The sequence below is a fragment of the Dasypus novemcinctus genome, chromosome 14, assembly GCF_030445035.2.
Source record: "Dasypus novemcinctus isolate mDasNov1 chromosome 14, mDasNov1.1.hap2, whole genome shotgun sequence".
Classification (NCBI taxonomy): Eukaryota; Metazoa; Chordata; class Mammalia; order Cingulata; family Dasypodidae; genus Dasypus; species Dasypus novemcinctus.
Window position 1 is genome coordinate 83,993,279 of NC_080686.1, and position 24,991 is coordinate 84,018,269.

At 40.5% G+C, this 24,991-nt stretch overlaps 1 protein-coding gene across 3 annotated transcripts in view; it reads left to right on the plus strand.

Moving 5' to 3' along the window:
* COL14A1 (collagen type XIV alpha 1 chain) overlaps positions 1–24,991 on the plus strand; it is a 202,674-nt gene that overhangs the window by 166,503 nt on the left and 11,180 nt on the right. For all 3 annotated transcript variants that reach the window (XM_004480742.5, XM_004480745.5, XM_004480744.5), the window contains exons 41-45: positions 5,479–5,532; positions 5,943–6,014; positions 15,074–15,109; positions 16,040–16,106; positions 18,994–19,182. In XM_004480742.5, coding sequence (XP_004480799.1) covers positions 5,479–5,532; positions 5,943–6,014; positions 15,074–15,109; positions 16,040–16,106; positions 18,994–19,182 — 418 coding nt within the window. The remainder of the gene's footprint in view (positions 1–5,478; positions 5,533–5,942; positions 6,015–15,073; positions 15,110–16,039; positions 16,107–18,993; positions 19,183–24,991) is intronic.

Here is a 24,991-nt window from a genome sequence, read left to right on the forward strand (position 1 = left end):
TTTTTTAACCCTCATTGCTTGAGTTTGGTCAGACTCATCAGATGCCAGCGGCTTACAGATCCCATTTTACCCGAGGGTGTAACATTAGTAGAAGGACATCAACAATAGGCTCTGTTCTAGAATCTTATGGTCAGTATCCCTGGTACACCAAGGTAGGCCTCAAAGAAGGCGCAGATGATGAAAATTATATTTGAGTCACCGGCAGTGGGTGCCACTTATGATAACTATACGTACGTAAATATTCTAGCTTCTGGTTTTAGTTTCAATTATAACACTGTGGGCGGATTGGTTTCATCCATTAGACACCACAGGCACTAGAAACTACAAACTTTTCAGGAGCCTACAGACACGATTTGAGACCTGAAAAAACATATGTATTTACTTTAAAGTATGAAAAAGAAAATTGCAAAATGGAAATTAATAAATGTGTAATTAAATGTCTATAAAACTACAGTTTTCCAATTTCAGTAATAGTTAAATTTAGTATCCATTTGAGTATTAGTAATTTTGAAAGCAAATTTTGGGTTAGATTTTCTTTTGCTGATAAATTTAACCATAACTTAAGTTGCTCATAGTCAAAAGTTTTCAAAAACAAATGATCAAAGTCCTTTCAAGTTTTTTAATAGCAAAAACTATTTTTAATGTGGGCTGTCAAACACCCACATTAGCTATAAATATGATTGCATGTTAATATTTTTAGATGGAAATCTCAAAAAGGAAATTGCCTAGAGCTACTCATTTTATAAAAGATCCCTCTTTGTGGGTGGCTGATTTAATAGACTTTTAAAGATATATTTGTAGGCTTAAATGAATTCTCCTATTATGCTTATCATTTAACCTTTTTCCCAATATTTGTTCTAAATTGCTTAATTAAGGATTTCTATTTTTTATGAGGGCACTTAACCCATAAACATATATCTTCTAAGCCTGGTTGCCTGATATGAAATGCAAAATTTATAGATATAGAAATGCTTTGGGAAACAAACACATTTTCAGCTGTTGACAGTTGGAGAACTTTCATTGAGCTTTGGTTTATGTTAAGTCATCATGCAAAAATTCGGGAATTATTTTGCCCTAACTAGAGGCACTTTCCAAAATTTTTCTTTTCACCAAGTTTATCACTTTTATATAGAAAGCTGCTGTCATCACTGCTCATCCTGAGATGAGAGGTGAAAAAGGGGGGTCTGAGCCCCACCCCAAAGTTGGCTGACATGCTCGGGGTGGGCTGTAACCTGGATATGTGAATGGGGGGGTAACGCAGTGGGCAGAGCCATCCGGGTCATCCACTGAAACTCTGCCTCTTCTGTGAAACCTGCCCTGAATCCCCACGTCTGGGTTAGGCCCTCTTCCTGTATGTGCCCGTGGATCTCTCTAGTACATCATTATACCATATTGTTTTTCTCTGTTCATCGTTTCACCATTGCTCAAAACTGTAAGCTCTTGGGGAGCGGATGTGGCTCAAGCGGTTGAGCGCCTGCGTCCGACATGGGAGGTCCCTGGTTGGGTTTCCAGTGCCTTCTAAAAACAAACAAAAAACAACAAGCAAACAAATGAAAAAACCAACTCAGGGGAGCTGATGTGGCTCAGTGGTTGAGTGCCGGCTTCCCACACACGAGATCCTGGGTTCAATCTCCAGCCCTGAATCTAAAAAAAAATAAAACAACAACCTGTAAACTCCTGGAAAGAGACTGTCTAGTTCATCGTTGTCTAACCAAAGCCCAGCAGAAGGCCTAGCACATAGCAGTCTTGCAGATGTTTTTCAATGAAGTGACAAATTTGAGACTTACCAATAAAAAACTTTCAAATAGGAATTTACTAGCATGTTTCCAAAATTTAAAAACAAAACCATTGTCCTAGATGAAAAATGGACTATTTTTTATTTTCTTAGGTTAAGAAGAAATTGTGGAAAAATTGCTTTGATTGTGTTTCTAAATTGCTAAGCCTAACATCCTTTCAGTTATAGCAATTTATAACAAGTAAATTTTAATTTGGGATTATGGAAGAAGTTACTTCACAGTAGCCAAAAGAAAGCCTTTTTTCTTGAGCTGTTGTATCTAAAAATGCTCAGTTGCTCATGACAGTACATGAAAGAAGGTGCCAGGGTGAAATGCACTGTGGTGGATGCGATTGGGGATCAGACCAAATCCCCTTTACCTGGCAGGTGTGCCCATCCCCCAGCTGCTGTGGATAGTGACTGCTAACACCTTGCCATTTCTCCCTTCTTCAGAGAATGACCCTTGGAAATGTCACCTTGGACTTCCAAGGATGATCTTTAGGCAGGAGAACATAAAGCATACAGACACCTTCTTATCTAGTCTCTTCCTCTGACTTGATTACACTGAAGCTGCTCGGCCAAATTAAGCTCATATGCAAGAACAACATTTAATGGTCTTCCCTTCCACTTGATATACATGTGGTGTCTATAAATCAGGTAAATTGAAAACTATTCGCAAGGTTATCCTAGTAGTGCCATCAGAGCCAGGGGCATTGACAGGTCATTGGTTTTTAAAACTCCTTTCTATGTGATTGAGAAAGGACTGGAAATGTATTTATGTCTTAAATGTATTTAATTTAATTTTTATTTTTTAAATTTATTTCTTTCCTTCCCTCCCCCCTTCCCTTCCCCTCCCCCCCCCCAGTTGTCTGCTTTCTGTATCTATTCACTGTGTGTTCTTCTGTGTTTGCTTGTATTCTTATCAGCAGCACTGGGAATCTGTGTCTCCTTTTGTTGTGTCATCTTGCTGTGTCAGCTCTTTGTGTGTGCGGTGCCATTCCTGGGCAGGCTGTACTTTTTTCGCAGGGGGCGGCTCTCCTTACAGGGCATACTCCTTCTGCATGGGGTTCCCCTACGCAGGGGACACCCCTGCATGGTGGAGCACTCCTTGTGCACATCAGCACTGCACATGGGCCACATGGGTCAGGAGGCCCTGGATTTGAACCCTGTACCTCCCATGTGGTAGGCAGATGCCCTATCAGTTGAGCCAAATCTGCCTCCCTGTCATAAATGTATTTATGAACTGTCTTAGAACAATGTAGTTTTCTACAGTTTCTTTTAAGAAAATATACCATGGCTTGCCTCCCTCTGTGAATATGTGTACCCCCGGTTGCTTCTTTTTTTTTTCTTTAGGAGGTACTGGGGATTGAACCTGGGAACTTGTACATGGGAAACAGGTGCTCAACCATTGAGCTACACCTACTCCCCACCCCTGGTTGAATTTGAATTTATTTTTCCTCTGCACAAAGGTTGGAGAAATCTCAGGAGGACTTCCTGCAGCAAGGCTGTGGTTTTGGTTGCCAGGCAGGTGTGTTGGTGTGTGTCACGGGTGGGCTTACACATGGAGGAGGTTTGCTTTCCATTCAGTGCTGAGAGAGTTTGAAGGCAGGAAGCAAAAGATGTCTTTTTCAAAATGTCTTCTTAAATTATTTACTTTATGCCCAAAGCCCTCCTTTTTTTTTTCCTTGTGAGAACTTCTTCCAGAAAATAAAAGTAGACTAAAAAGAATGCATTACTTTTTTAAAAATAAGAAGGTCTCCTAACCTCTCTTGGTCCCAAGTTTTCCTACTTAGAATCTGAGGAACTTGGCCTGCATGAGTTCTGGATCGTCTCTCACATATTCTGATTTTTTATGCCCTTTGTCCTAGACATGCTATATTTAAACTCCATGTAAAAAAATGTTCAGTCTAGATCAGTATGGATTTTTGTTTAGTTTGCAGATCCATAGAAGGATGTATGTATGTGTGTAACTTAATCTGTACCAGAACCTATCACTGCAGCTTTCTCAGACTTAATATTTTTGACTAAATAACCAAAATGAAAGAATATAAATGGTAGTAAAAGAAAAAAATTAGCTTTGTATATTAGGACAGGATAAATACTATAACAAACAACCCTGAAATCTCAGTTGTTTAACAGAATTAAAGTTTATAGCTTGTTCACAATCCTATGCTGTGAGCAAGGGTAGGAGAAGGAGTGGAGAGTACTCGTCTCTCCTCCACGTGGCCACCTGGAGACTCCGGGTCCTTCTATCTTGTGACCCTATCACCTTCAGCATGTGGCCTCTAGAGTTGCCACAGAGGGGGAAAGAGAGTGGAGAATCACCCATGGGAAATTTTTATGAGCCATGACTGGAAGTGGCTATTTTCCATTGGCCAGAACCCAGGCATGTGGCTCCAGTGTAATTGCAAGGATGCAAGAAATGTGCCCAAGTAGAGGAGGACAACCGTGAACACTGGTGAGCTCGAGCACCCCCTGCTTCATCTGATTTCATCTCGTGCAAGCATTCTGGCCTTGAGGGCAGGGTGGAGGGGTCTTATTGACCGTGTGCTCTCCCTATATACTCATCCCACAGGTCTCTTCATATCCTCTCTCCCACCTCACACACTATTCATTCTCTTTTGTCCTGCTTCATCTTAGCTGTCTCTTTAATCTGATGCCTGGAGATGAGACAGAATAATGTAAATATGGATGGAAATCCCTGAGAAGATGGCTTTTTATGAGCCAAGTAGGAGGAAATGACTGTCTACCAGAAAAGTGGCACAAGTGATAGAAAGGGCCTTGGAAGAGGCTGCAGAGAAGCTAGGAGAGGTTGGCTTAGGTTGGGAATGGATTGATTCGTTGGGAGACAGATCCCAAAGTGGAAGGTCCAGTTCTCCATGTAGTAGGAGGTGGTGAGTGATTTAAACAAAATTTTATTAAAATTATAAAATTTAGATGGAAGATCCTCTGTCAGGCTTTTAGCTGCTTTGAAAAAAGCAGCTTCCACAGTTGAGAATTCTAATCATTTAGGAGGAAGTCATTCCAGCTGTTAGACTTCTTTTAACACTCACATAAAAATAGCACACACATGCGTATTCAGTAATTTAAGATGATATATTTATAAAGAACATCTTTTGTTTTCTGCCTTGAACTCCTCCAAGACAGAATGGGAAGGGGCAGGAACCCATTTGTAAGCTCGTAGTGACACGTGCTCAACAAACCTGCTGCCTCATTACGGCAGGAAATTCCCTGCGCTCTTCTCCAGGCTCATCCTGAAGAGTTGCAGAGGCTTCGATATTGCAGAACGCCTGGCTTGTAGTAAGATCCCTGGCATAGGAATTCCCTCCCAAGACTCCCTTGGGAAGGGAAAACGCTAATTCATCTTTTTGTCTGTCATTAATAACCAAGACTTGATCCCCCCCCTCATTTGTTATGCTTAGTTAGTAAAAACACTTCCTGGAAATGAGCTCCTGTTTAAATTTGTAAGTGGCATTTCTAACACCTAAAATTCTTTCAGTGAACAATTTAATGGAGCCAAGGGACACAAAGGTCTTGCCAAGAACAATTCCTTAAAAAGCTTGAAAGTAGTGATTTCTTGGTAGTCCAGAGCAAGCAACAGGACTTGCCCTCCCCACTCCCAGATATTAAAGGGAATTAGGTGAACCTGTGCTGCCGGCCATACAGAGCAACTGTGTGATTGACACACTGTTTCTTTTCCTCAGGGATTTCCTGGGAAGGATGGATCCTCGGGTCCTCCTGGACCACCGGGACCAATTGTAAGTATTTTCAGAAATTACTGGAATGTGCTCTGCTTTCGTCTAGGAGAGTTTCTTTTGCCAGACTTTCACCTTAATGAAACAACCCTCAACACGTCCTTTAAAAATGACGTACTCTATGGCTTCCTTATTCTGCCTTTGAGCCCCTTTGCAGTAAGATCACCTCTACCAATATAGTTTTTTATTAGATATTTGAAACCTGAATTCAAAAGAACCACACCTGACCAATGCTGTGGAGCCTTTAAAAACAAACCAACAAACAAAACACTCTTTCCCTATTATCTTGGGGGCTGAGAACAGGAATGAGCAATGCATGAAGTCTTGGTGATGGGGAAGTGGTATTTGTTACTGCCGATGGTGAGAATGTGTGGGTCCTGACCTGTGCTGCATTTCTCCTGCCTCTCTATTAGGGCATTCCCGGAGCCCCTGGAGTCCCAGGGATCACTGGAAGCTCGGGGCCTCAGGGCGCCCTGGGACCACCTGTGAGTATGCGGCGGCAGCCTATCAGGAGGTGTCATCACCTTTATTTTTGTGTTTAAATGTACCAGCCTCCCTGTCAGTAGAAACATTTATTCAGTATTGCACTCTGTGAGAATCCGTAGAGGAAGTAAGAGAAGCTCCTAGAATCAAGATTAAACCAGAGCAAGCATTTGTTGTGACCAAAGACAAATGTTCCCAACAGGGCATACTTGGTCATGCTTCTGCTTATATACATGTCCATTGTTTGTTATTTTGTACTTGGCTAAATTAACTCAGTGGTTCTTACAGGGATTGGGTACAATGGCTATGTGCTAACCAAGTCTGGCTCCCAAGTGTAAACAATTGAGGGCTTGAGAAAGACAAGCTTTAATGAAAGTGGGAATAGATTTTTATTTTCTGAGTTCTACTAGAAAGGCAGAACCTCCCATTAAAATGCATATAGGAAGGGACCTAGCAAATGTTGGTATAAATGAAGGCACAATGAATGGAACTAATTACCTCCATTTTTGTGCATCTAATCTCAGGTTGGTGTTTATCCGTGATTAGTGGGAGCGGGGTAATAAATGAGCTCATCTTGGCCTGTTTCCTCATGTGTAAAATGAGGTAATTGAATTAAATGGCCTCTAAAGCCACGCTTGACATCGTCTGTGACTTGCAAGTTGTTCCTTCTGGGTGTAGATAATAGTCAGAATTCTGGTATCATCTGTGATATACTAAGGCTGCATCCATAAAGTAACTGAAATGTGTAAATGTATCTGCTAATACAAACAGGCTAAGAATTCAGGGAACAATGATAAGGGGGGAAGAGGCTTAATGAATTAGATTTCTATTGCTGCTAACAAGTCACCACAATCTTGGTAACTTAAAACAGCACAATTTTATTATATTCCAGTTCTGTAGGTCAGAAGGAAGAGGGGTGGGGGTGGTCCTTGGCTGGGTTCCTTGGCTGCAGGAGTGCAGTAGAATACACAGACACACCAAACTAGGCTAGGGAGGAAAAGAGGATTTATTTGCCAGCAGGAGACTGGAGAGGTACCATCTCAAATCAACCTCTCCAAACTGCAGAAATTCTAGTATTTTATACCATCGGGATGCCAATGAATAATTGGGATGGAACTGGACACAGATTCCTTCATTAATAAACATTGATGAACATGATGGGGTGGGTACAATCATTATCAGAGATCAAGGTTCTGGGATAGGAAAGTAGAGAGTAGAGGTCAGTCACACCATTTCCCACATGGATTTTAAACAGGAGGGTGGAGTGGTTGCCATCACAATGGCAAGTATACACAAGGGTGAGCCTAGTTCTGAAACAGCCATAAACAAAGATAAGTTCAGTCTAGAATTACCATCACAATAGTAAGTATGCACAAGGGAGAGGCTAAGTTTTGCATAACCATAATCAGGGATGAGACCTGTTTCGAATGAGCATCATTATTGCAGATCTGGGGGAAATCCAGCCAGTTTCAGTGATTTCATATATTAACCTTTTGCAATTTTTTATAATGTAAAGGCATCTACATAATTTTTAACCCTTGGTTACAAAGGTTCAGGACAATGCCTCAATATTTAAGCTATACTGGGTTTTTCTAGTACTACAAGAAGTCTGACCCAAGTCTCATTGGGTTAAAAATCAAGACGTTGGTAGTTCTTTTCTGGAGGGTCTAGGAGAGAAGCAATTTCTTGCCTTTTCCAGCTTCTAGAGGCACCTGCATTCCTTGCTTTGTGGCCCCTTTCTCTGCCTTCAAAATCAAATACCAATGCATCTCTCTGCCTTTCCTCTATAGTCACATCTCTTTCTGACACAGCTAAGAATGTTCTCTGCTTTTAAGGGGCCATGTGATTAGATCCGGGCCACCAGGATAATCCTAGATAATCTCTTTATCTAAAGATCCTTAATTAAATCACGTTTGTTGTCCAGGGTAACTTATTCACATGTTCTGGGGACTAGGGTATGATTGCTTTAGGGAGCCATGTTTCTGCCAACTGCTGTGAAAAGGACATAATAGAATCCACTGGTTCTCCTGCAGAAAGAGACCTATCTTTTTTTTGGCTACCCAAACAGCCTTGTCCCATTTCAATAAAATTTTTAATCCTCAGAATCCTCTTCCCAGACTGTGAGTCACACAGAGCACATGTGCAGTTCTGCAAACATGTGCAAGGTACGAATGTAAAGAAATGCACCTGTATTTTAATGAACACTTCCTAATTCACACATCCAAAAGGCTGTGTGTGCTGAATCCAACTACACTGTCATTGTCCAAAACACTTAGATCTTCTCCTTTCAAATCAAGTGATTGAAAATTTGATGGCTTTACTTTCATACATGTTACACTGACCCCTACATGTGTGAGCACATGCAATCACTCGCACACACATGCACACACACATACACTATACATACACTCACATGTGCATATGCATGGACACACATGCAATACTGTCTTTGCTATCCTTTCGTTGTACATTCTGTTCATTGAATTCCAAGCTATTCCTCCCTAGCAAAGGGAAAGGAAACACACTCTCTCTGCCATGAGGTTTCAGGCTGTTTTCCCAAAATGTGCTCCTGGGAGCAAGATTTCCAGAATATACTCAGCACAGCTCAGAGAGCAAAGAAGTAAAAGATGTGTCAGAGACGGTGCATACCTAATCTGTTTCCCAGAAAGTTATGGGCGATATTAGGACATTAAAGGCTTTGAGGCATCCTGAGATAAAACAAAACAAAACGAAAAATCCTTTTAATTAGGTTAGATACTAAACAAAGGCATTTGTGTGTGAGGTGATATTTTTGTTCTTTGCACTCTTTCTAATGTCTCCTTCAATCAAGCTGGGAAAGAACAGGCTGTGGGTTGATTCTAATCCAAGAGGGATGGAATGGGAAAGCCCCAAGGAAAGAAGAGTAGGCGCTGGGTGCCGTGAGAGGGAAAGATGGATGTAGGAGGGGTTGAGTGAATATATTATGTATAACCTCCCTCCCCATTCTTTTTTTTTTTTTTTTTGCTTGTTGTCTGGTTTTGTTTTCTTTAGGAGGCAAGGCACAGGGAACCAAACCCAGGCCTCCCATGTGGCCCTCAACGCTTGAGCCGCATCCACTCTCCCCTCCTCACTCTTAACCTGGCCTTTTTGCAGCTCTGGATTAGACTCTAAATACAGGGCATTCAAGAACCAATGCATTTCCCCCCCAAATAAAACACATTTTAAAAATATTGTTTTTGATGGTTAGAATCAGCTGAAAGGGCCCTTTTAACAGGGGCAGGAAGGTCAAGTAAGTACATGAAGGCCACCGTGCCATGGGCTCTTTTATCAAGGGCAGAACCCGCATGGTCCACACGCTGTGGCTGGGCTGCTGCAGCAGGCCTTGCCGCTTCCTCTCCACAAGTCTGTCGAGCCCAGATTTCTCCCTGTGCTTGGGGCCACGAGCTGCCTGCTGGCTGCCAGACTGGTGTGATTAGTAGAGCAGGCTCACTGTCGTGGTGTTAGGGCCTTGATTGATTTCCCATGGATGTCTGTCTAGGCAAAGCAGGAGAGAAAGAAAACAAGAGAGACAGACTGCCCCACTGAAAAGAGCAACATGTTTCCTATGGTGGGTGCCAGAAACACTTGCACTCGTGCACTCTGCCTTGAGCCACCGACTTTGCAGGGCCGGTGTTCAGTGCTGCTGCTGTGGTCATAGTTTCTTCCTGAGTTTGAAGCATTGATGTAAATGTAGTACCTGTCCTCAGCGGAGCAGATGGTGACAGAGCACAGGAAGGAAGGGACTGCTTATTTCTGAGGCAAAGTGTTTGGCTTGAGGTCAGTATAGGTGGATAGGTCCAATGTGATGTCATTCAAGAGTCCTGCATTAGAAATCAAGATACCTGGGTTCTAGGTCTGGTCCTGACATGGCTCAGACTTCACTTAAGCAATTCACCTTTCCTCTCCAGACATCGTATTCCTATTTAAAAATATTTACTCAGTAGCTGCAATATGCACAAGATTATGTAGGGGATGTTATGTGGGGTGCAAAGGAGTTCAAGATGTTTCCCCACATTCAAGGGAAATCTACAGGGAATGGTACTTTTATATAAGTAGGTATAATAAAAGGAAGAAAGTGAGAAGTGCTTTAAGGGAATGCAAAAGAAGTTGCCATGAAGGTTTCAAGGAGAGAAAGAGAGAGCCAGCCTTCGTGGAGCTGAATGAGGAAGATCTCAAGGAAGCAGCATTTCAGTTGCATCTTGGAAAATGGATGGAATTCCCACCTACAAAAAAGAGGAAAATGGCATTAAAGTGGGGGTTGTACAAAAAAAATAGGACTCTTTCTCTTGTTCCATCGCCATGGCCACAATTTTATTTCACGCCCTCCTCATGTCTCACTGAGACTATCACAAGAAGCTGTAATTGACTGCTTGCTTCTACTCTAGCCCTGGTCTGACCCATTGCCCAACTGCCGGAAGATCTTTCTAGTACAACTCTGATGTGACATCCTCTGGCTTAAATTTCCTCATGGCTCCTTTTCAATGTCCCAAATAATCCAGCGCAGCATACTTGTCCCTTCGCGACATAGCACTAGTTTTCTTCTCCAACTTGATCACCCGCCATCCCTTCATTTGGAGTCAAGTCATTCAAGTTTATTTAAAGTTCCTGGAATATATGCCCACTGGTTCAAACTTTTTTGCCTTTCGGATGCTGTCCCATCTGCCTGGGCTGCTTTCCCCTCTGGCTCTCAGCTGGTGATCTCCTGGCTATTCTTTAAGATGGCACACCCTCACTCTGCAGGCTGGGTTAGGTACTTCATTTCAACTGTTGCCGTCCATCTCTGTACTAAAATGAAAGCTCCTTGGGAGGAGAAATTTTATCATTCTTATATTTATATTCCTCGACTCCAGTTCAGTATCTGACACATAGAAGGTACTTAATATTTGTGGGAATAAGGAAAGAATGACAATATTTGCATTCTAGTTAGGCTGATGTTCAGAGGAGTATTTGAAGATTATTCCTATAGATTGGGGACAGATTATGGAGGACCTCTGGAGCCAGGCTAGAATATTTGATTTGTTTTATAGGCATTTTAATATGTGGAATTTGGGCCATGATATCATTCCTCTCCCCTTCAGCACTAAAATTCTGTGAATCCATGAATGCAGCTACTGTGTTTTCTTTTCTTTACATTTCAAGGATCCCTGAAGGTAAAGGAAAATGTGCCCCTTTTTTCTGCCCATATCGACAAAGACTATGTGTTTTCCCTGAAAGCATACCTTGGTGGAGTTATGGGCCTTAACTTGCTCGGGAATTTTTATTTTGTTTTTGTTTTACTTTTCAGAAATCAAAGGAAAGATGTCAGAGAAGCTGAAATAAAAAATAATGTCTTTCTGTTCAGATATTTCACTAAATAGATCTTTCACTTGCCTTGTCCTTGAGCTACTTCATAACAAGCATCACAAGACTGAGTTTGAAGAATTTCAGACCCATTAAACACATCCATCTCTATATACCAGAAGGTGCCAACAGCTAGTGCTGTCCATTTAGGTTATCAATCTGGTTTGCTCTATAATTTCTTTTTCTAAATTTCAAACATTTTTGATTGAGCCAGTTTAACAAATAACAGCAGTGGAATCATGAAAAAAGTGTATTTACCCAGAAATAAGAATATTCACGATAAAACGGATTAAAAAAAAAAATGACTCAAGTCGAAAACCTAATTTCAAATTACTAGAGTTAGATTTTGAGAATGTATGTTGGCTTGCTTTGTTTTATTTTAATTAGGAAAAATATTATCTTCCCTGGAATAGAAGATACAGATAGCAGATTTGTTAACCAGTGTTCTCTCCGAGGGGAACAGTAGAGTATAGGGAAAAAGTACCCTGATTCTAGAGCCCGACTATTTGGGTTCAGGTCCCAGCTTTGTTACTCAGTTATTGTGTTATCTTGGGCAAGTTATGTAACCTCTCAGTACATCTGTAAAATGGAAACAGTATCTTATAGAGCTATTTTAAGGAATAAATGAATTAAAATGCTAGAAGCACTGAGAACAGAGCTTGGGACATGATAAAAAGCAGTGCAAGTATTAAGTACTAGTATTTACAGTTTCTCAATATATTAAAAATGTAGAATGTTTACATTCATTTTCATTTTGCAGCTTATGCTTGAAGAGCTGTTTCCATGAAGGATTTGTATAGTGGTACCATAAATAACGCTTGTCTCCAGGTGGTCATACCTATAGCCGTTATTGCTTCTTTAGGGACTTGGCCATTTGTAGAGCTGAGGGAGTGAGGGAATAGGGTGTGGCCAGCATGTTTACTGCCAAGAAGCAGGGAGACAGGGGAGTGCTTTATAAATCATACTTTTGCAAAAACTTTGGATATATTTTAAAGGGAATCAGTTATGTTTCTAATGATCTAGAAGCCCACTGCCTAAGGATGTTTTAAATATTTTTCTTTTTTCTTATTTGCAATCAAGACAGTAACAATGAATTGACTTGTCATCCAGACTTGAATTGAAATTCAATCGTTCATTCATTCAGATATCATGTATGTACTGAATGTAAGAGTGGTGAAGCTATCCACAAGCTGAACAGAGACCCAACTTTATGGAGTCCACATGATGGTAGATGTCACAAATGGCAAGGATCTGCTCTCTGTGTAGGGTTTGGGATCCTTCCCTTACAGCCCAGCCTTGGTATTTTTCATCAAGCTCTTTCCCCAGTGTCCCCTAGTTCCAAATAATGATCAAACCATGAGATTAGAGCATGTTAGCCTTATGTGGGAACCCTGAAATCATTGCATTTAATGGTCTCATTTGATAATGAAATTGTGAGTTTATATGACTTCCAGGTTCCATGTCTTAAATATTTCCCCTCCCAAATTTCAGTACAAAAATTTTCAAACACACAACAAAATGGAAAAAGTTTTAGCATGAACACCCATATACCCATCACCGGAATTATACCATTATTTGTCGGGGGGGGGGGGGTAATTTTTAAATACAATTGTGCTTAGTTGGTTATTGATCGCAATTGCAATTCTGCAAAATTATAGTACACTAAAGGTGTAAGTCAGTTTCTGTTCATTATAGTAACAAAAGCAATCTCAAGGTCAAAAAAACTACACAGCAGACTTAGATTTTAAATAAACTTTTTCATTTAATATTGGACCTAGTTGAATGTTTGAGTCACTTTTATGCAAGAAACTGGTGAGGTGGTTTTGGAAATATAAAGTAACATAAGTATAGTCCTCAATCTTAGGAATCTTACCATCTATACAGAGAGAAGAGAAATCCATGCGTTAACTTATAGTTAAATATATCTGATAAATATTTAGTGTCAAATTACTACTCAAACTAAATACTGTCCTAGAACATTCCTACTAGAATACTTGACTTATACAATTTATGTTAACCTTTTTTTTTCAAATTTCAGATATTTTCATATGCTGAATAGACTGCGTCTGTGGGAATGAGAAATTATAATATTGAGGAGTAGGCTGGGGCTAAGTTACAGAAGTCTTTGAATTCCAGGAGTTTTAGCTTTGTCACAGGGACATCTGAGAACCACTGAGCAGAGTGATTCTGAACAGAGGAAGAGCAGCCTTCAATCAATAGTCACTGAGCTTTCAAATTGTATGCTGGCGCTCTCTGGTGTGTGGAGGGTGAACTGGAAGGAAGGTCTTTAGTTAGGAAAGTCAGTTAGGAGGAGATGGAGAATGCCATGGCATGGGATGGTCAGGGTAGCACGTTGGTGACGGAATAGAAGGAATGAATATGAAAGGAATTGCAATGCAAAAAATATATACCTTCATAGATTGGTAAATAAATAGATATAGCTAGATATAGATAGATCCAGGTAGAGAAAGATGACAGAATGGATATAGACTCACAGAAATACAGACAGACTGAATAGTCATGGGAGGGGCAAGAGCAAAGAGGAGAAAAGGTAGAGCCAGTGGTAGACTGGAGCTGACTTGTACCTATTATGGAGAACTGATGGTGCATTTCCTTTCCCAACTCCATCATCAGTGATAGCACATTTGTAGCTTGAAATCAGTCATGGCAGAGATATTTATACCATAGAAATCAGTAAACACTTCAAATCAGGGCATTTTACTTTTCTGGAAAGATTTTTTGCCTGCACATCATGGGGTAACCCCAGAATTTTGAGTTTTGGGTGATAATTAACCGAGTAGAAATTTTGGAGAAGATGATGAGTTTTGTTTGGGATCTGTGGTGTTTGAAGCAATAACTGGAAACAGTACTGACAACGTGAAAAATCCCACCTAGAAATGGCATCTACTATACTTTAAGTTAAATCTATAAAAATGGTTTTCAGTGAACCCGTCACATTGCTTCAGAGTTGAAACGAAAATATGAAGTCCTTCTAAAGGCACATGTTTTGCATTATAAGTGTAATTTCATTGCGGAAACCCTGAAAACACCATTATTTTCAGTAATTTTTTTATAGTAATAGTGAAGTTCTTTATGGGTCTGAAAGTGGCTAAGCCACAAAACAAAATAACAATTCAGCTGAGAACTCATGTTAGTATGAGCTCCTGAACTGCCAAGAACATGTTTCAGGGAGAGTTGTGTGCTATTACACTAGACGGAAAGTAGAGGGAGGCTGGGGGATTTCACATATTTCACGTCTACTTCAATTCTTAGGTTGGGAGACCTTTTCTTTCCTTTTAGAGATATTTCTAAAAATATTGAAACAGCAGTTCAGCCGAGGTTAGTGGAATAAATTATGAAGCATCAGCAGAGTACAGTACCTACAGAGGCATTTAATGTGGGAAAGATGTACATGACAAAATGTGTATTATTAAATAGTATTGCTACATGATCCCAAGTTTGTACCCAAAAGTACTCTGTCCATGCATAAAAGGGCTGAAGGAGTGAAATATTTAAAAGGGCTGTATCTGCATGGTGGGATTACAGATTGCTGTTTGTTTTGTTGCTCCTGTTGTGTATCAATTTTTTGCTCTGGAATTACTAGGCTCAGAAAAACATCTTAATAAAATAAATGACACACTGTTGTTATGCTCAGCTGAATGCAGTGTTATAAGTAACTTGACATTTAAAAAATTTTTTACAGGGTGTCCCTGGAGCAAAAGGAGAACGAGGAGAACGTGTAAGTATCCTCTGGCTCTGTTTTTGGGATCCTTCATTGTGTAAGCTCCTAAAAGATTATGGTCATTTACTACCCTGGTTGTTCGCTGCTTTTATATGATTCCCTCGCTCTTTGCTGGCTGCAGTTAATTTGACTGTGAGCATACTTTCAAGGGAAAAGTCCTGTGGAATTGAAGGTAGGAAGCCTAGTTTCTAGTTGTTTATCTGCTACCATCCAACAACTGGATCTTGGGTCCATTTCTTTAAGGATAAAAGGGGAGAATCATATTCATCTATCTCACAACATGGACTTGATGGCGAAATGATATAAAGGATGTGAAAGGGCTTCAGAAAAATAAAAGGTCTCTACATAGGCCAAGGGCACCAAACATAAGTCAGCTTACTTTAGGGGCCTTTTTTTTTTTTCTCCTTTCAGACATAGGGCAACTGCTAATATGATTATAGCAGAAAAAGCATTTGACCTTGGAATCAGAGGACCCCGGTCCCAGCTCATCCAACTACTTCTGTCGAACTTTGGGCAACAGTTAAACTCCACTTAGTTATAAAGTGGGTTTATCATCTTTCCTCTGAGCTGCTGTTAGTATTAAATGAGCCACTGCTTGAGAAAGTATTTTATAAACTCTGATGAGCTTTAAACAAAGCATTAGATATCCATAGGTTTGTTTCAAAACTAGAATGTGTTGTTTTAGAATCTGAGACCAGAATTATTTGTGCTTTTTATTTTAATAATGGCCCTCAGGCACCTTTCACCACAAGTGTCAAATTTCTTAGTGCTTCTCTGCAGGCGCCGGGACGGTCAACCCCACCTGCTCATCAGAGCCAAAGGGCCCGGCATTAGGGATGGTGGGTCAGGCCGGAGCCACGTCCCAGCATTCCTGGCGGTGGGGCGGGGCTGTGGCTGACAGTCAAGAGTCTGCTCTGTTCTCCCCAGGGTGACCTGCAGTCCCAGGCCATGGTGAGGTCAGTGGCACGCCAGGTGTGCGAACAGCTCATCCAGAGTAAGTGTTTTCCAGTTAGGTTGTTGTTTTCCATTTCCCTTTCAGGTGGAGTTTGCCTTTCGCCTGAGCCTAATGACTAAGCAAAAGTCTTCTAAAGCCTTGTCTTGCGGCAGATGCATAAGCTTTACAGATTTTCATCATTTCTCCATGTAAGAGATCATTACAGATTACCCTCAAGTTCTACATCAGGAGTCCAGTAGCCAAGTTCCTCAGCGGCCTCAGTCCAGGAACTGTTTGTCTATGTAGCTTTAATTGGACTGTTCAGATCAAATCTACTCTTCCTTCCACATCTCTCCAAATAGATAGCTTTGTGGTTTTTCTCCCTTCTTAAGTGCTCAGCATTTGAAAGCTGCCAGGCTACAGCCTCAGAAGCCACCTCCGTAAAGATGCTTCATGGTGTTGATTGCCACTAACTCACTAGATTGCAATCAGTATCTCCCCTTCTTATAAATTTCACATGTTATCTTTCCCATAGCCTATGCCCTTTTCCTTTATTCCATAGGCTTTATAACAAACACACACAAAACACACATTGGGGCAGGCCTGATATGACATTTGATTTGACACATGGACTTTGTGCTAAAAATGACACCAGAATACACTTGATGTGACATATGCCCCATTTTAAAAATCTTACCTCTGAACCTTTCCACAGCATGATATTTCAACCACCGAGTCCTACCTATTAGTTTCCACACCCACTCATTTTACATCGCCCCTCCCTGCTCACTGACTATAAAGTTTGTTAAAATAATCTGCCCAGATTTCTCCTAGTGTGGACCCTTCTCTGCGCCAGGAATTTTGTCAGTACCAGAAAGATCTCAGGTCAAGAAGAGATGAAATATGTCTCTCAGATTCACCCAGTTCTGGCCTAGCTATGCTGTTAAGGCCCCCTTCCGACCGTGCCTTCTATCTCTGGGTTAATATTACCTTATCAGCTTTGGGGTTATGTTTATTTTAATGGAGGGAAGTTTGGAAGCTATACCAGGGAAGGCCTGCAAGTCTCCAAGAATGCCTGTTGGCTGGGTCCAAAATTCCATCTGTCATTCTGAGATAACCTCAAATCTCATCCTGGAGGAGGTGTGGAGTGTGGGTCTACATGGGCTGAGAAGGGTATTCCATTAAAACAAGCATCTCAGGGCAAACTGAGTTCAAAGCTGCTATCTTCATACTCAGTAATGCTGCCTACTTTTTAATTTAGTTTATATTATATTGCCCAAACTAAATGTCCATATATGTGAGTGTGTGCATTTGTGTGTGTGTGAGAGGGGATTCACTTGCTAAATGAAACTGTTCAAATTAATGCTAAAATAGGATCTTTAAAAACACAATAAACTATAAAAGGGAAGTTGAACATTAGTCACTTGCAATAGAGTACATTCAAGGATTTTTTTGCAGGTTTCTCATTTTGACTATACAATGTAAATGAGCAGATAATTGCTTTAAGGAAACCTAAGTGTTAAACCCTAATATGACTCACTGACCACAAATATGAGGAGGATTTCACAATATTTGATGTCATATTCCACTGCAGAATAAAAATTTTATATAAATATATCATTATTAAAAACATGCTCTAAAAATTGAAGGTTCAAAATGGAATATTTCCCCTTGGGATTTCTCAAATGCTTGTGAATGACTTCTAGGAGCTGGTTAGACACGAAAGGGGAGGGAAGTCTGTAAAATAGCCAGGTCCTCCCTGTCAATGCAGTTGTGAAGGAAAGAAACAAAAGGGCCAGTATCCAAACTTTTAAAGCAGTACCCAAGCTACTCAGAGGCTTTTCTTCCAACACTTCAACCATCTTCCCGAACTCTAGTTCAGGTTGCTCTGGCTCTTATTTTACACCTGTTCAGAACTTGATTTATTGGTTAGCATATAATTCCTAACAAACTCAATTATTCAGGTTTAGTCCACAACTGATCAGAAGAATTATCCTAGTAGGGGCTACAGGGGAAATTTGCAAGGCCAAAAGGATGACATCTGGAGCTCTGATGACAGCTAGCCCCTTGTCAGGAGAGGAAGCTTAAAAAGCAGATGCAGCGATGCTTTGCCCTGCCCAAACCGTAATGGTCTTGCTTAACGATAGCCCCTGAATCATCAGGAGGCCATTCCCAGTTATTGTCACAGACCTAGCCTTAAGGACAGAATTCACCAAATATAGTTTTATAATAATTCCTCTAAAAATGATTACTACTTTTTATATTTAGATTTAAATGTTTGATAAGGGATAATTAATAGTCTTCTAGAAAATTCACTTTTGTGGGAAAATCTCACCCTTGATGGTTGAAAAACAAGGCATTATGGTATCAAGGACTTTTTAAATCTATACTCATAATTATTACAATGGATTCTTTCAGACATAGCTTGAGTTTAAGGGGTTAGGGGTGAGAGAACCAGATTTTCTAAAAAGGCTAGTGGGAGTTCCCGCAGAGACCCAAGGAAAGGTTCCTGCAAAAAATGTTTGGCAGCCAAGGGATTAGTTGAGACAGACCACTGGCCTGGGGATTTGTGAGCATGAGGGTGGAGCAGTCTTTGTGGGTTGGGAAAAAAGACAAATTGCTGGAGAAAAAGGCAGCTGGGCAAAGGTTTAGGGGTCAGATAAATGTTGGGGGTGAAGATAAAATGTACGACTTCTACTGGATGATGTTGACTGAGATGCTGATGTGAGCTGTGGAATTACAAACGTGAGTTGTGACATGAATACAATCCAAACTTTGACATTATCCAAAGTAAAAGGTAAAAGTGTTTAAGTTGGCAATCAGCATATTTCAGAGGGGTGTCTAACAGAATTGTTAGGTGCCTTGGTGAATAATACCCCCAGTCCCCCCTTCTTTTCCTGTGACACTGCACTCCACTGAAGACTGTCTTTGTGCTGCCCGGTCTCAGGTCACATGGCCAGGTACACGGCCATCCTCAACCAGATTCCCAGCCACTCCTCATCATTCCGGACCATCCAGGGGCCTCCTGGGGAGCCAGGGAGACCGGGCTCTCCTGGAACCCCTGGTGAACAAGGACCCCCAGGTACACCAGGCTTCCCAGGAAATGCAGGCGAGCCAGGGACCCCAGGAGAACGAGGTAAGTTGAGTCACATCTCTCGTGGGAACTCCTCTAGGTGGGTGCAATGAAGCAGAGTGTGGCAGTGCTGTCTATACACTGATAAGGCAAGAAACAGTGGACCTGAGTGAATTCTATCGCATTTCTTCATCAGCCTCTTGATTATTTGCCCTTGAGATTGACAAAATCAAGCAGTTTAAAAGTGTTTATCAAGAACCACATCAGAGGAAGTTCAGGGTCCCAACTCACTTATAAGAGGCTTTAGAGTGAATGAGAGAGAGGAACTCCCTCCAGCTAGATGAATTAAGAAAAGCTGCCTTTTCTGGGTAGAAGAATTGGAAAATTATGTCCGCCTAGGGGCAGCATCACACATATGGCTTGGCAAACAGAGTTCAGTCCCTATTTCTGGTGTGTGTTTATGTTCAGTGCACAGACTGGGCAACAGACAGTGGCAATCCTAAGGGGAGACATGAGTCATACGGACGTAGGTTCAAATATACCTGTGTAGACTGTGCCAGCTCTAAACGTCAAAATGAAATACTAATGAGACAGCATTGTATTTACTAGTTTCGTGCGCCAGTGTTTTGTCTTTCCTAATAATGCTTCTTTAAAATAGAGATCTTGCTTAGCTTTTTCTTCTACACTCTATGGCTTTTAGAAATATTGTGTATATACAAGAGGACTCCTTTGGTTGAATTTCACCCAGTTTCTATAATTCACCAAGATCTTCCACTCCAGAAGCAGATAAAAGATGTGGGAAATTAGGCTTTGAATATTAAACACAAAGAATGTGATAGGAAAAAGAGACAACTGAAAAAGTATTTTCTAAGCAATGCCTAGAATGTTGATCTGGGGAAAAGCTAACTATTATCTCTGCTCTGTGAGTCATTTTACTTTTGTGAGATGGGTAGGCTATTTCTCTTTTATAAAATTTGCATATAAAGTCAGATTACAAAGGTAGTACTTCCTGCTCATTCTTGATCCATGCCACCGGGCCATGTGCATGTTTGCTTCTGCACGTTGGTACCCATTGACCTTCCCTTTTGGGAAATATCCTGTCCTTCCTATCTTAAATGCATCTTAATCTTCTTTCAAGGCTGGTTTTAATGCCTGTCTCATTCATGAAATTTTTTGATCGTCTGAGACCTCAAACACCTCTATCCCCTTCCCACCAGCTCTACTTACTGTCTGTCCCATTGCTCTTAGCACTCATCATGTGTTAGCAAACAGCTGGATAGCCTGGATCAGAAATGAATTGCTTTGCACAATGCTTTGCATCTAATGGGTTCATACTGAACAGTTGATTCTCTGATGGTGACCCAGCTCTGGTTTTCCTTTCTGAAGGTTTTGCACTGTGCCAGAGTGCTAACTGAAACCTAGAGAAGGGTATACCTCCTTAGCAGCACATTGAAGCTCTGGCAGCCAGGAAGGGGGCCGGTCTTCAGCTACCTTCTCTTCTGACCCTCTTATTTTATGTAAAAGAAGTGCATAAAGATATTGAGACACAGAGGAGTGCAAAGCTGGACAACATCAGACAGGGAACTAAGAACCAGAGACTGTTTTATCTGCTGTATAAAATACAGTTATTGTTATGCTATATAAAATAAGACCAAAATGACACTCTATGGCAACAAATAAAATTAAACAAGAATTATTACTAGGCAGTGAATCACAAACTTTTAAAGGAAGATTAACAGATAAATGATTATTGAGTACTCTGGCTTAGCACTTGTCTTAATTGAACCTCACTTTCTGTGGAGCTTCATATGAGACTCATTTGTCTTCCTTAAAAAAAAAAAAACCTGTGACCTCACTGATATGGTTAATTTTGCATCTGAAGTTTGCCTTCTGATTTCTCTATTGTATTTTTTCAAACTTCTTTGAAGATGATCCACAGTAAGAAATACATTTTATAGCACAACCCAGTGTGCACCTGCATATACCTGTGTACACATCCTTTGCACTGAGGCAAAAGAAAAATTACTTACCCTTCTGTCATTTTCTGTTCTCTTTTGTTAAAAACTGAGGGACAACACATTAAATTGATTTCATGACCGCGGTTTGAAGAGATAGCAACAAATACGCATTTTTAGAGAGCTGAAGACACAGTACAGATATTCCCTCCATATTTTAGCAATATCAAGTGTGTGATTTTCCTTATTACCTAACAGAAGATTATATTTTTGTTCTATCAGATTGCCTGCTTCTCTCCTCCTTAATTAACCCTGTGTCTCTTTTAACTTAAACCAAGTCTTTTTCACACGTTTGTGTGCAGCAGTTATCTTTTAGCTAGCATCTCACATAGACTGTAATTATATATAAACTCTCTTGGAATTTAAGGATTCAAAGGGATCCTTCAGCTCATGTTGTTCCAGTTTTCCCACTCAAGCTTGAACTCCAACTTTGCCTAATTATTGGCTCCCTGTGTTGAAGAGTTTTTGCCATCATAACATCATGCTTACGTTATGTGGTTAGGCGACATTGCTTTTTTGGGTCACTTATTCGACACTGTTAATTTATGGCAAAGAAAAAAGCTGTTCCTGAATGAACTACTATTTAGATACCTCTCCCCAGTTAAACCCTGTAACTGTCTTCAGGTAAAGAGTTCTTTGTATTCTGGCTGCTCTTCACTCCAAAATTCAGGAAAGGGGAAGGATCATCTGTCACTTTCCTCTTTCGATCCTTTTGCTGTGACTGTGCAGTGCGCTCCAGTCATGGCCTCCTGTGATTGCATCTAAGTTCCCTTCATAACAGATCCAATTTTGAATTCAACCTATCATTCCTAGATGATTCATCTGTTTATTTCCTTACTCCATTTTTTCAAATCTTCACTGTCTACACTAACATCTTGAATCATATATGAACCCATTCAGCAGCAAGTTTGTTGGTATAGTTCACAAAACTTAAGTTCCCATATTCACTTAAAAAGAAGCAGGGAATTTCCCTGATTTCAGTCTTCAGGCAACTCTTTCCATGCTTCTCCAAAAATTATTGGATCAGAGGAGCCCATCCTACTAAAGATTTCCATGTTTAGGTTATGCATTCATACCAGCTGGAATTAATTTCTGGTTTGTTTTGTACAATAAATCAACAAATATTTATTGAATGCAAGATTTATGTAAGACTTTTGGCCTGGCTATGTGTGAGATAATACTATTATTTATGACTTTCACTTCTTAGCCACCAAATGCATCTGCAAATTATTATGCTCAATCCTATACACAAACTGTCTTGTTTGGGTAAAATAGAAGATGTGGTTTGGATATGGAGGGAAGGAATATGAAAATATTATTGACTGTATAAGTTGGCAGGTAGTAAATGCTAATTGAGTTATGTAGAAAGTAAATGCTGGGGAGTGAATGTGGCTCAAGTGGTCGAGCACTTGCTTCCCACATGGGAGGGTCCTGGGTTTGGTTCCCAGTGCCTCCTGAAAAAACAAAAAAGCAAGCAAACAAACAAACAAAAAAACCAACTCAGGGAACTGATGTCACTCAGTGGTTGAGTGCTGGCTTCCCATACATGAGGTCCCGGGTTCAATCCCTAGCCCCAACACCTAAAAAACAAAGTTTTAAAAAAGGTAAATGCTGTCAGAATACAGAAGAAGAACTCACTGTGGTCTTTTTTTTTTTTGTCTATTTTTTTACTGTTACATTAAAAAAATATGAGGTTCCCATATATCCCCCATCACTGTGGTCTTTGATAACAAAGAAAGAATGTAGGCATTTATTAAACAACATCTATGTGTCAATTGCTAATCATGATGTTATTTAATGCTCATATAAATCTTAAAAAAGGCATCAGTATTGTTCCCTTTTTTTTTTTTCAGTAGGGAAACTGAGGCTCAATGAGTTTACCATTGGCCCACAGTCACATAGCTGAACAATAAGAGGATCAGAATTCAAATCCAGATCTGTAAGGTTCCCAAGTATCTGTTTCTTCCACTCTACCTTGTTGCCTCAATTTCTTTGCTTAGCAGAGGTACAGAGGAGAGGCAAAAAACTGTGAGGGTCTGGTGAACCCTGTATCATGATGACCCTCAATAATCACAAAATTGAAGACTGGCCAGAATCCCCTGGTGTGTTGTGGTTGTACTGTTGGCAGGCTCTTTGTGCGCTCTGTTTTGCTCGATTTGGATAGGTTTCAGACATCCGTGTTGTGGCAAATTACCAGCTTTGCTGTAAAACTGTGCATCTCATTGGGAAAATACTAATATGACAAAAGCCTCTCCTCATGCCTATATATTCTGGCACTTGACAGTTCTTTTAGAATATTAGAGTGTGCCCAGAATGTATAAATGAGCCCAAGCATGGGAATTATCTCTGGGGAAATTGGTCATGGATCTGGCCATTTAGGGTACATATCAAGAAGTTGTACGTGTGTTATAATACCTCAACCTGGGCAAATAAGTTTGTAATATAGCTTAATATCTCACAGAAACCCAAAGCAATTCAGTTCAATCCTATTTTACTTCTGATATTTAGAAGGAAAAGCATGTTCACCTCAAAGATTTGTGATGATGCTTTAGCAGTGAATAGCAAAATGGATGGAAAGATTGTGGTTTGAGGAATCAATGACATGCAGGTTAGATCCTGGCATTGCCACTTACTAGCTGTGTGATGTTGACTAACCAATTGAATCTCTCTGCATTTTTGTCTATTCACTCAATTGACACTCCGTGTCAGGTGTGACTCCGGGTAACGTGTGGATAAACAGCTTATGCATTGTTCTGCCTTCCATGGTGCCTCATACACTAGTGGGGAAACATATTAAACTAAAAAATACATGAATAGTTTAACTTAAGTTATGATAAGTGCTATGAAAAAATAGAGGATACTGTATGAGCACAGAAGAAATGACTCTGACTTAATCTAGAGAGTCAGTGACATTTTAGCCAAGACCTGAAAGTTCAGTAGGAGTTTGGCATATCAATAAGAGAGTGAGGGGAAAGTATTCTAGGTGAAGCAAGTAACAGCATGTGCAAAGGTCCTGGGGGGAGAAAGTGCTTGAAACTTTAAAGATTTATTTTATTTATTTATTTCTCCCCACCCTCTTGTTGTTTTGCATTTTGCTGTGCCTGTTTTTTGTGTCTGTTTTCTTCTTGTTGTTGTGTGCTGGTCTTTTTTCTTTCTTTTTTTTTTTTTAAGGAACCAAACCCGGACCGTCCATGTGGGAGGAAGGCACCTAATTGTTTGAGCCACTTCTGCTCCCTACTTTGTTGTTCTCTCATTATGTTTTCCTCCTTGTGTCTCTTGCTGCATCATCTTGTTGTATCAGCTTTCCATTCCTGCCCTCCCATCAGCTTGCTGTCTTTCTCATCTTCTTTAGGCGGCACTGGGAACCAAATCCAGGGCCTCCCATGTGGTAGGCAGGAGCTCAATTGCTTGAGCCACATCCACTTCCCTGCTTGAAACATTTAAAGCAGTAATTTTCACCCCAGATAGAGACATATCACCCTCTTTTTATAACAAGTAATTTGCAACATCTCTTAAACTGTCCTAAAATGAAATTCAGAGATAACAAATATAACCTACCTTCACCCATAATTTTAAAAGACAATGAGCTAAATGGAGTGCCCTCTAGTGTAATTTATTTTTTTTAAAGATTTATTTATTTATTTCTCTCCCCTTCCCCCTGCCCCAGTTGTCTGTTCTCTGTGTCTATTCACTACGTGTTCTTCTTTGTCTGCTCCTGTTGTTGTCAGCGGCATGGGAATCTGTGTTTCTTTTTGTTGCATCATCTTGTTGTGTCAGCTCTCCTTGTGTGTGGCACCATTCTTGGGCAGGCTGAACTTTCTTTCGTGTTGGGCGGCTCTCCTTACAGGGCGCACTCC